This window comes from Octopus sinensis, unplaced genomic scaffold (assembly GCF_006345805.1).
Source record: "Octopus sinensis unplaced genomic scaffold, ASM634580v1 Contig10079, whole genome shotgun sequence".
NCBI classification, from domain to species: Eukaryota; Metazoa; Mollusca; class Cephalopoda; order Octopoda; family Octopodidae; genus Octopus; species Octopus sinensis.
Genome location: NW_021831989.1, coordinates 248,225 through 261,014, shown reverse-complemented (window position 1 = coordinate 261,014; position 12,790 = coordinate 248,225). Strand labels below are relative to the sequence as shown.

The 12,790-nt window shown below is 32.9% G+C and overlaps 1 protein-coding gene across 1 annotated transcript; it reads right to left on the bottom strand.

Moving 5' to 3' along the window:
* Nucleotides 1-10,857: 10,857 nt before the first annotated feature.
* LOC115228243 (band 4.1-like protein 5) lies at nt 10,858-12,443 on the bottom strand. The gene is given in 4 exon segments (XM_029798875.2): nt 10,858-11,220; nt 11,222-11,569; nt 11,601-11,755; nt 12,254-12,443. Coding segments are annotated over 4 exon segments (1,056 nt in total).
* Between the last annotated feature and the right edge of the window lie 347 nt (nt 12,444-12,790).

The following is a 12,790-nucleotide window of genomic DNA, read 5'->3' as shown; positions in this document are numbered from 1 at the left end:
AAGAAAAATTTATCTTGAATGTATTTATAGGTTAACTACATACAAAATTTACATATGTAGATTTTTAATAAATCTATGTTTTACGATTTTTTCTTCAAGCGAAATGTCCGTATCCACCCGTTTGAATATGTAGATGTTTGTTATTTTGGACGTCAAAGGGATTCTTATTAAATTTATCCAGAGTTCAAAAGCATTAATTTTTTTCTATCCGCCTTTTCAGTATCCATGTTACAGCACCGTATAGAAAAACCGGGAACACGATTGCATCAACCAGTCTGCGTGTGGTCCTTAAGCAAATATCTTTGCTTTTCCGTATACTGTTCATTTTCAGGAAACCACTCTGTCATATGGCAATTTGCCTTTTTATTTCCAAGAATTACCATTTCAATTAATTAAGCATCCCAAAAATGTAACATTGTTGCAACTCTATTTTTTCATTCCTAATTTTTAGTTCCTTAACTTTTTTTTTTTTTTTTAGTAGAATTTGGAAAATTAACACCGAAAATAGTTAAGTTCCAGCGGCGAGGACGCAGTGTGCGTTGCCCCGAACAATGGCCAGGCCGATGAAAAAAAAAAAACTAAAAAAAAAAAAAAAAAAAAAATTTTTAGTTCCATTATTCCATTATTTGCAGTCAATATAATTTTAGACTTACTGCCATTTAGAAGTAAACCAAAGACGGCACTCTATTCTTTAAATTTTAAAATTAACTAACTGAGGCCGTTCTCTGTTTTGGCCAGTAGCGTTGTATCATTAATATAGTGACAATAATTATGGTTCCTGCCTCTAATTTTCATCCCGATATTTGATAGAGCATCCATTAAAAACATAATTTCGATGTTTGTCAAATTTTCTGGAATGCAATGCAAAGGAGAGTTGGCAATGAGGAGTAAAATTTGTTTTTTGGATCTTAGATTAAAATTACAAATTATTAGCCAATTTATGAATATCTTCCAGGTTATTCAAGCTCGTTTTGAACTGTAGTAAAAAATGGAAAATTTGCAATCGTAATTTTTAAAACATTGAAGGTTTTTGGACTTCTAAACCATCAAAAGTTTCAATTTATGGTTTTCAATCATATTTGCACAAATCATTATGGAAACTCAATCTTTCAATTTTTTGTATATTTTTTGGATGCGTCACGGAATTATGTGAAAAATGATTGAACATCTATCGAATTGTCAGTTTTTATTTCTCATTCAAAATAAAAAGTGCATAAAAACTACCTGATTGCATAAAAGACAAGTGTTGTGAAATATAAAAAAATAATTTTGCGAATTTGCTAATTGATAAGAAAATAAAATATTTCTTAGAATTTTTAAGATTTGGCTGATTAGAGAGGTGACCAAAATAAGAGGGGTATCCCAATTTCACTCCTACAATCAAAATTCAAATTCCCCACATCAAAAAATCAAAATACTCGGAATAACATACGATACCTCCTTATCATTTTGTCAACACATTAAAAACTCAACTCACAAATGCAAAATACACTCCGCTCACTCACCGGAACAGACTTTGGATAAAAGAAGGAATGCTTAATATTCCTATACAGACAATACATTCTTCTAACATTGGACTATGCTGTCAAAAACACACTTTCAAAAACTACAATCAATCCAAAACCAAGTACTCACAATCATCACGGGTTGTATGAAGTCTATTCAGACCGACCATATGCATCAGGAAACCAACATGATCAAACTTGCAGACCATTTCGACATCTGTGAAACCCAATTCCTCGCCTTAGCGAGTATGATCAAAAACCATCAAAGTCACAATCTCGCAACAACACCAACCCCTGACAGGAACATCAAAAACACACCAGCACTCCATTACTGCCGTATCCTAAACTCATTCTTTAACAAAAAGCCATCGGAAATAAAAGAACTAATAACAAAATCCTTCGTGAACGCACTAACCGCGAATAATTCTTTAACAATCCCCCATCCAAAGAATAAACCCAGCTGAAAAGAATCTCAGCTACAAAGACCGCGTCGAACTCGCAAGATTTCGCTGTGAAAATCATTCTTTACTTCTCGACTATCAAAACAATCTAGATAAGAACGTCGATCCATCTTGTCCAATCTGCCATGACTGAAGACACACACAGTAACGCACGTCGTTTTAAAATGCAAAAACCTCACTGCTATAAGATCATATGAAATTAGCTTCCTCGGGGTTGAGAATTGCTCTAAAAATCTTATTTTTGAAAAATCCCAATTAACAAAGCGAATTACTGAATGTCAAAATGGCAAGACATTTTGCTTTTTTGTGAAGACGAAATGAAGAAATATGAATTTCAAAGACCAAAAATCGTTAAAAGTAAATTTATTCTATCTTTTTGTCTCTAATACAACACTTTATTGATAATACAATAAGTAATGTTTTATTGAAGTGAAGAGTTGGATTTTTACGTATTAACTTATCACTAATATTTATAACAGTTTAATTGAAAAAAATCAATTCCCTTAAATTTGGGAAAAAACCAACTTGAAGTTGAATAAATCGTACAGTTATCGACTATTATCGATTCCTACTGTTTTCTGTATATCTTAAAAGCCTTGTTCTTTTCTTTATAGCTTACTAGAGCTCTCTCAGATTACATATCAGTATCTATTAAGAAGTCATTTTTCTCCCTATTATTCATAATAAAGATAAAAGGTAAAATATATAAATTCCATGTATCCGTCGTGTTTATCTAACCTCTACAAACGGCTACCAATAAACCGTTTGCATACCATATTCTAAACATTTACGGGAACCACGATTATCTTTCTAACTAATTGAATACAAATTTTTCTGAATACTATTTTTATAGCAAAAATCTAAATTTAAGTATCTTGATTGAAATACAAGTTGGTAAAATATTTTTTAACATTTAACTAGAACAAAAAATATATTATTTATTGGCGTTTGCTAAATATGATTAATTTGTTATAACTTTGATTATCATCATTAAAATTAAATCAGTATTATTTGATTAATTAAAATTATAGCTCATTACTTTTATATATGGGAATATTTTTTGATTTTGTTTTGACAAAGTCTTAATCGATTGAGACAGATTGAGAATGTGAATAAAGAGCATCAAACAAACGTATTTAAAACTATTGTGTAGAGAGATTAATCCACTAATACTTCAAAAATGGATTTAGCGACTTATTAAACACTAAAAGCATGTCATGGAAACTAATTACATCACATTTTTAAAATTAATTTTAACTAAAATTTCATAAAATGTAGAACTTTGAGTTATTTTCCAACCAAAATCAGAAGCAAAAAAATGATTTTTTATCGTTATTTCAAAATTTTTTGGATTTTAGCTTTGATCCACACAGACGCCTTTATTTTAGTACGTAGCGTTTTATTATTTCACTTAAATTTAATTCAGAAAATCGTAGCTAAATAATCCAACTTAATCGGAAGTTTTAATCTCGATAAGCAAAACTTGAATAATCTGGATTATGATTAAAGATTCTAAACAAAAAACGAACTGCTCGAGGTTTATAACGACTATATTAGTTATGTTTACTTAATTATTAATAATAATCTTAAAATTCTTATTTCTGATAATTATTTCTCAGCTCAAATCTAAAAAATAGAATACAAGAACAAAACATCTTTAATAATGTGCCAAATGGTGGTTCGAAGCCTTCGAAGAAAAGAAGACAACGAATCACATATTCAAGAGAACAAAAAGAATCGTTGGTCAGATATTTCTCTGAATCGAACTTTCCCGACATATATTTCAGAGAAGAAATAGCGGCAAAACTAAAATTGCCTGTAGAAAAAGTCCAGGTATTATTTATTGTTTTTTATTTAAAGGTTTGGTTCAAGAACAGAAGAATGAAAGTTCGGAACGACCTGAAATTAAAATCTAACAATTGCATTCGATCAAATTATCAGAGAACTGAGACCAAAACACGAGATGAACCTTTATATATACAAGAACCAAACAAATCTCAATTAATTAGTAATCCGGACCACGTTTCTCGTTTTCAGCCCGAAATCAACTATATATGTCGAGGAAATTTTAATATGTATAATCAGAATTATTATTCCTACTTCACTGATCCATATGCTAACTCTAATCAATCTTATTCCAACGTCCCCTATTGTTCTGTGGATAACGGCGTTCAGTCTTCTGATTACCAAAATTTTTATGGAATTCCCCCGATTGCTGATAACTATGGAATTTATGCCAATATACATTGGCCTAAAATTTCAGATCAAAATTGGCTTGATAATCAATGTTACCAAAAGTCAAATCAAATTTATGAAAAATATTATTTGGATAAAAAAGAAAGAATTGAACGATATTAAAATAACTAATTCTTATTTTTAATCAAAATTAGATTTCAAACATTTAATAAATAAATCATAAAAAATTGACAAAAATTACTCAATTTGTATTCTTTTAGTCAGAATACTTCTCAACCAAATTTTTTTAAACTTTCGAATCAGTAATTTTAGTAGATATTTTTGCTTTTCATAAAAAGTTATCTAATTTACCTGATATTTTAAATTAGGTTAAACGGGTAGTATTTTATTTAAAATAAAGAAAAAAGTTGTTTTTAGTAATCTCCATCATCTATGATTATAGTTACATTTTTAAAATAACACAAATAAAATATAGAAACATTACCTGAAAAGCTTGTGTCAAAAACTTCATCCCTAGTTGACGAATAATTTTTCGAGCCAGCGAAATGTGTTCCGGTAAAAAACTAGGCTTAAAAACAATATTTAAACTTGTCCTTGAACGAGGCCTTCACTCGCTCTCGAAACGCACTTCTAAGTCTCAAAATGTGTAACATTCACCTGAAGTTGAATAGAGTGGTGTTTGAGAGAGGCAGCTCTCATCAGCATTTTTTCACGTGTAAAAAATTCATCTTTCAACTTTATGTAGCTAAATATGAAATTGAATTTTGACTTTTTATGGAGAATTGAATACTTTGTTCTCCATTCCCCTGACTCATTAATCTTTTCTGGCCGTTCTTGTGCAGCTCTATAATTCTACGAGTAGCTAACACCTTAAAGATGAATTTGCGTTTTCTAGTTTTCCAGTGAGGACACTGATCTGCTCCGACATGTCTTTTGAGTGTTGCTGTTCACAAGTCAATTTTTCCAGAATTGAGTCAATGGCTTCCGTTTTTGATTTGATTGTCATTTCCAGTTGTTCTATTTTTTGTTGATGTGAGTTTTTGAGTTCATTTATTAGAACTATCGCCTAAAATACTTCAGAAAGAAAAAACTTTGGCTTCATCGTTCTCTTTTTTCTCATTTAATTTTTCATTTAGCATTTTTATTTCCTAGAACGTCATATATGATATTTTTCCTTTTTTTGAATGTCCACTTGCTCTAAAAATTGTTCTTGATTTTTTAATTTCATTTTGCATTCCTCAAAATCTTGTTCAAGTTTTTCCGAAGTTTGCTTAAAATTTCAATTTATCCAAAAACCTGAAGCAACTTAAACTTGGCTGCAGTTTCCTCGTTTTCAACCTTCAACTACAAAAGTGATTGGACAACTAATAAACCTTATTTGCAAATATTTGTTCAATTTCGAGTTTTTCCTTCAATTTAGACTACTTTGTGAGAATCGTCTATTTACAATTTTATTTGAGCTTTTTGATTTCAGATTGATTTTCTCGTTTTCTAGATCTTCAATCCGAGTTTCCAGGTCAAAAATTCTTTGTTTTATTTCCTGTGGAATACAAGTTTTCTCCTAAATTTGAAATTGAGTGGTCAACTTCTTTAATTTCTTTAATTTTGTCAAACAATTCGTCATTTTCTTGTTTGGTAGTTTTTATTTGTTCTTTTAATTCTCGGTTTTCAAGTTGGAATTCTCGAGTTCTCACTGCCTCTTGGGTTAGCTTTCTTTTTAATTCAATGACTTCTTTTTTCTATTTTTAAATATTTTGGTAAAAACGTATTTTTCCAAAGAATTTTGTGCAAATTTTTGTGCAAATTCACATTTGTAAGCGCGTCTGACATTTTCAAGATGCTACAATACAAAAATACATTAAAAAACTTTTTGATGATTTTTTTCTTCATAAAATGCGGTATAATCGTAAAATTCGATACTAAATATAATATTCGTTTTACAAACATTTCTCTTTTCTTTTCTTCTAATTTTTTATCGTAGTGACATTGAGTCATATGTCTTGCTTCATAGAGTCGGTCATTTAGACAAACAACTTCCTATGGAAGTTTTTATTTTTAAAGAACTTTTTCTAAAATTTCCACTTTTTTAGTCATAGTTTCAAGACTGATCAAATCAGAATTTTCTGTCTGAGATGCATGATCTATAAATTCTTCGGTAACTATGATCTTCTCAGATGGACTGGGAATCCCCGATATTTTTAGTGGTCGGAGATTGGACAGACGATCGAGTTTTTGTAGAACGAGATTTGCTTCTTTTTCGAATTGCGACTCCAAATAGTCCATTATAAATAATGCATAGATACAATTTTTTATTTAATAAATTTAATGTTAAATAAATTTATCAATTTATTTGCCTTTGTTGTGTCTATTCTATGATATTATTTTGCTCTGAAAACTAAACATGTCCGAATTAAATCCTAAAAAAACTAATTTACGTCGGAAAGTTATTTAATTGCTTATTTTGTGCAGATACCGCCTTTGAAGCCAAATAAATCAATTATGGACTGGGTTGCTTTCTCATCCAAAAAAGCATTGGAAGCTCAGTCTCGCCAGTTAAGGGTAATTACCCCACAGGAATTGTCCACTCATTGTACTTGTGAAGACGTTTGGATATCTCTGAGAGGTTTGTTATTAAAAAGTATTAAAAGGTGTTGTTTTTGACCTTACTGACTATTTGGAGTACCATCCGGGGGGAGTTGATGAACTTATGAGTGTGGCCGGGGGGGATGCTACTAAGATGTTTGAACAAGTTGAACTCAACTGACATAAACTAGACCCACCCATGGCTTAATGCTTTTGCCATTCTGAAGAACTTTCAAATCGGACGTCTCGGCCTCAATTGACATATTTTTTAATATTTTTCTCAATAAAATTACTTTCCAATAGCGAAATTAAACTGATCATAAAACTTAGATAAAAATAGTTTTTTGCTCGGATGAGATACAGCCTAAAAAAGTTCAAATTGTGTAATTATAGTCTATACACTAATTTTAATTTATTTGCAGCCTACCTTTTGCAACTTGATATGCTTATTGACGTTCTTAGCTAAATTAGATTAAATCGATTGAGTGGTATAATTTACTCGAAAATTGGAATGGATATTTATTGGGACACGAGAGAGTTAATCTAGTTAATGGCTTTACAAGGCGCTCGACCAGCCTCGTAAATAGCAAAGTCATTTTCTCGGATTACAGCGAACAGACGTTCCAAGAACAAAGATTACTCTCTTGAGTCGTATCTTATTCTTGATATTAATTTGTAGACAAATGTTCAAAAAGTCCTTACATAGCAATAGACCACATCAATTCAAAGTAAATTTTATTAAATAATTTATAATTTTTTAGTCGTGATCGACCGATACATGTGAGCTGGGATATTGATTCACTCGACCCTTTCATCCCATCAACAGGGACTGCCAGTATTCGAATTAAAACTTAAAAATATAGTCATTCACGGTCTAACAATGCGAGAGGCACTGTACATTGCAGAGGAACTCAGTAAAACGAGTATAAGAGTAGCTTAATGGGCTAGATCTTGTTACTGAACTTGATGTGGTCGAGTTTAACCCCAAAATCGGGACTCCTGAGGATGTGGAGAAAACAGCTAAAAATGTTATTGATATTGTTCGTAATCTCTTTGGAAGGAGACGAGCAGGCACGTTTAGAAAGGGTTTCGTTCCTCGAAATGTGCTTTAATGATTGACGTTATTTAGTTTTGGTTTCTTTTTAATGATTTTTTTATTTGTTTAATTTGTTAAGTACTATCCACGTCACTAACTTAAAAATAGCGCACTACCTGTAAGACATAGACACCCAAGTGCCTAAGCGTTCCTTGTGCCAGCCACACAATTTTTTAAAATCAAGAGAACACGAAAGTTAATTATTTTTCATTAAATAAAAGGAAGTCTCTTGTTACTCTTTTCTTGTAGTTTTTTCTATTCTAGCGCGGACAAATAAACGCTGGGAGGCTCGACATCCCATTCGGAAAATCCATTTCATTTTTTCACCAATTGAATTAGTTCAAAGAAAACGATAATTTTTTATTTTTTGACACCAGCAAATCATTGGGGAAAAGGAGAGAAAAAAAATCAGAATGTATCTGTTAACTCTACAAAGGATTTACAGTCGGATTTTGTCTACAAATAATCCAGTCTCATATCCTTAATAGAATAAGCTTCCGGATCATAAATTCCAAGAAAAATTTTCTAACATTGATCTGTCGCATTAATTTTTTCTACCAAAAATTGTTTAAAAAAGTTGAAATTTAGACATATTTAATTATTACCTTCGAAATGAAGTAAAAACAACCTTGCCCATGTTTATCACTAGTATCAGGTTCTCTAAAGAGATCAGAAAATTCACATCAATCAAAATTATAAATGTCTTGATTGATTCTAGAAATATTCTCTTTGTTTGTCTTGAATTTGTTTAATATGTCTCTTTTTTTTAGTTTTTTAAGACCTTCGCAATCTCTAATTTGTCTTTGACAGAAATTCTTTTCGGCATAGCAACGGAAACACGTCATTATTATTTGTAAAGTAAAATTTAAAAATTAGAACTAAAAAATATAAACAGTGAAACTTGTCTAAGCCGATTTCAGGTAAAACACGGAAATACAGAATCTCTCCCTATACCGGCCGTTTTCTCCGGTCCTATTTTTTACAATCTTTTTCAATATAAAATTTTCCGCACCCTCTATACTCGGAAAACCGGCCGTTATGTCAAGTCCCAACGGCTCTTGATAACTGCTATTTTCAAAAATTAAGAAATAATAAATTTAAAAGCTAATAAGTTTTACTATAAAGTTCTACTCAAAGAGCTATCAATCCACAATAAAATTAAGACCTAAGCCAACTGGCACTGTATCGAATGAGGACATCTTTGATTGTGACAAGACTGGACTTTATTTCCGTGCCTTACCTGACAAAACTCTTGCTGTTAAAAGTGCCAATCTGGAGGTAACCTCGATAAACCGGATGATTTTTACTGTCCCGTCAGGATCCGGTTTAGACAAGTAATTATTTATTTGTATGTTTTATAGTAGTTTTTGACATAGGATTCAATAATAGTATTTTAATTTGACATCTGAACAACTTTTTACGTCAAAAACAAAAACATCTTTAATAACTCTGAATGACAATTTTTTAAATGAACTCTTCTAAATAAACTGAGACAATTTCACAACCAAGCTAAGACCACATTTCATTTCACCACACCCAAAAAAGTACAAATTAAACACGGTTGGGTAATAAATAATATCAAGGAAACACGTAAAATGTGTTTTTAATGAAAAATGGAAATTAAATTCATAATTTATTCATCACAAAATTATAAATATACAAAAATATTTTTTAATTAAAATTCTTTTTTGTTTTCAATCAGTTGCTGATAGTGCATTTTCATGTTCCGTAATTCCTCTATCAAAGTTTTGTTTTGAGTTTCCAACAACTTGACTCGGTTTTCCAAGCAGGAAACATACTCCTTCTTCTTCCGACGACATTCCCTGGCCGCCTCGCTGATAAAGACTTAAGAAGATAGAAATAAACCGATTTTTGATTAATCTAATTTCTCTCTTTTTAATGACGTCCTCAGAGTTATCTTGTGGACTGCCATGCCTGATTATTGGATGTTTATTCTCCTGTGGTTGCTGTTGGTAGTGTATCTGCTCAAATGGCATCATTGAGTAGTTTGGGATGCCATGGCTGATTGGAACTAAAAGTTGGTATATAAAATGTACTGTTTGGGATATAAAAGATGGAATCCGACATGGGTTTTTTGATCTTTTCTTCATCTAAGAGTAAACATGGTGTGGAGTACCTATTTCAACCTTCGATAGGTGAGCACTCATCCACTGAAAATTAAAACAAATAATGATTATGATGTCACCTATTGCGTACGAACCAAGACTTACAAAACTACGCCTTTCTTATTAGCAACTGTTTATAAAAGCAAATCAATTAAACTCAACAGCCGCAAGCAATCGATCACTACTAAAGTGCATTTGCCAACGTACAACAAGAACTAAATTTGTATTCAATAATTAATATACAAATCAATGTTATTGGCTTTTACTTAAAATAACTAAATTCATGAGAAATATAAATTTTATTTGGTAAAATCAAATTATCACACCAACTCTCCCAGAATATCATCCAAAGCACGAATAGCCGCCTTCGCCTTCAAATTACAGTCACCAGAATAATCCCTCAAGTCACTCCAACGACTGTTCTGCTCTGTCCTTAACTCCTGTCTTGATCCTTGTCCCACTGAACTCGAAACTGTCGAATTCAACTGCCCCTCCTGAAACAACTCCCTCCGTGGATATCTCCGCGATGGTCTCCTCACAAAATGGACACTTCTCCTAAAAGTATTCTCCGCCGCTGTCTGATACTCAGTCCGTCCACTGCAATGTCAAATAACCACTACACCTAAATCGAAACCGAGACCCAAGCCTAGAATTAATCGACCGCGATTTTTTGACATCGGCCGTATTCTTCAAACGGAAGAAAGCGTGGTGTTCAATCGCAGACCTCCAAAGCTGTTTACAGGCAGTAGCCCGGGAAGTTCGGAAAACAAATTTAAGCTCACTCTTAACCTAAAAAACATTCCAAAAGTTCAACTCCATCATGTTCGTCCACAATGACAATAATCAGTTTATGTGACCGAAAGTCCAAACGTCGAATAGTCGGCCTAACATCACACAAATAAAAAATACCAAAAAAACAAACCAATCTTCTCCTGACGTTCAAAAATAAGAATTCCTGAAGGAGTAAGCCCAAGTAAGTATTCGTTGTCATCACAGCCGATCACATTATGTAAATCCACTCCATACATGTCCAAATACTTGCATTTATTCAGAAATGCCAATTCGGCATGTTCGGGAGTCAAACCACTGCAATTCTGCCAATATTCCAACCGATATGTCCGGAAAACGTCATAAACAAGTCTCTCAAATTGTTCACTTTGGTTGGGCACAAACCGAAATTCAGAAATATTTCCAAGAGAATGATTTTTCCTGTTAAAATCACCCAATTCGGCTAAAATAATAATTTTGGTTACATTGGAGAACAAGAGCCGACAATTCCACAGCCACGTCCTGCCCACATTCCAATTTGCCCGTGAAAAGGTCGTTTTTTAGCTGGAGATAAACCTGATATCTACAACACCCACAAATAGCCCACCGAGTGCACTCCTCTCGCATCTTGTTGGGCTCGGAAGGGTAGAATTTGACTACAAAGTTGAGGTCAAAGAGAGATTTGCTCTTCCATTGGTGGGAGAGTGTTTTCAGTGGGTCGAGCCATCTCTTTACGTTGTCCGAGTCCACAAACTGCAGTCCGAAGTAGTCCTTCTCTATCAAGTCCAAATGGTAGATGGCTAATTCAATCAAATCAATTCCAAGGCACTTTTTCTTATTTAAATTAAATGGAGGGAAATATTACACGTTGTTCACAACAGATTTCAGTTCCGTCCAGAAATGTTATTTTGCAGAATACATTTCCCTTTTTTGGCTTTTGTTTTTCTGCTTCGTTGATTGTGCTTCGTTTTTTGTTTCCAAAAATTCGACGATTAAAAAACCAGGACTTGTTCCCCACCACTAAAAGTTTCATCACAAACAAACTTTTATACAACAACAATATACTGCCTTACCACTAAATATTTATTATTATTAAATCAATTTAATTAAATACTATTCAAAAATATGATTATCAGTCAACAAACAAAATTATAATAACGAGGAACAATAAATGGCAATTTAACCACAGTAGCCTCATATTGCCTTCCTCTAACCTCAAATACAACCCTGGACTTAACACCACACTCCACATATCCCATCGATATATTCGCATCCAAATACCTACTACTACACGAACTAGTGGCATATCCCACTCTCCTCCCACACTGGGTGTATAGACTAGTCCCCCCTGGCAATCCCCCTACCAACACTACCTCTCAGCAGGGGAGTCCCCTTCTCAGATATCAATCCTTTCCGGGTCTTTTTTGGAGGGTTTTTATTAATTTCCTTCATTTTTTCCCATCCGAGAAAAGACTCGGCCTCCAGTTTGGCGGGTTCTAATTTCGGCACGTGACTTACTCAAAATCCATGAGAGACCGGCTTCTTTGATGTTTGTGACGTCATTGAGTTCATTTCCATATAAACACAGCCCAGCCTCAATTCGGAGGTAATCACGAGCCCCCAACCCGACTAGTCCTGTTTTTTGACCGTCTTTAGAATAGTCGAGGATTTGTGAAACCACAAACTCCGCTGACTCACAAGGGACCATCAACTTCAATAAAAAACTTAAAAAACCTCAAATCCGTCTTCTCCGGTGTACCCAACGCGGGAAACCCTACAATCGGGAATACCGAATGCAGTCACTGAGGGGACACACTGCATGAACAGAAGATTACTCAAATTTATATCCAAACCCCTCTGGAGACACTCCTGTGAGTAAGGACCTTGAAATTCCCGCCAAAACTTGATTACCTTGGATAGCCAGCAAAGAAGCATCAAGTTCTTGTATATTTACATTCCATTTATTTTCATTAGAAATATTCTAAATATTTAATATATTTTTTAAATTAATAAAATAAATAAAATATGCCTTCAGGTGGGTAATGTCAGTCTCTG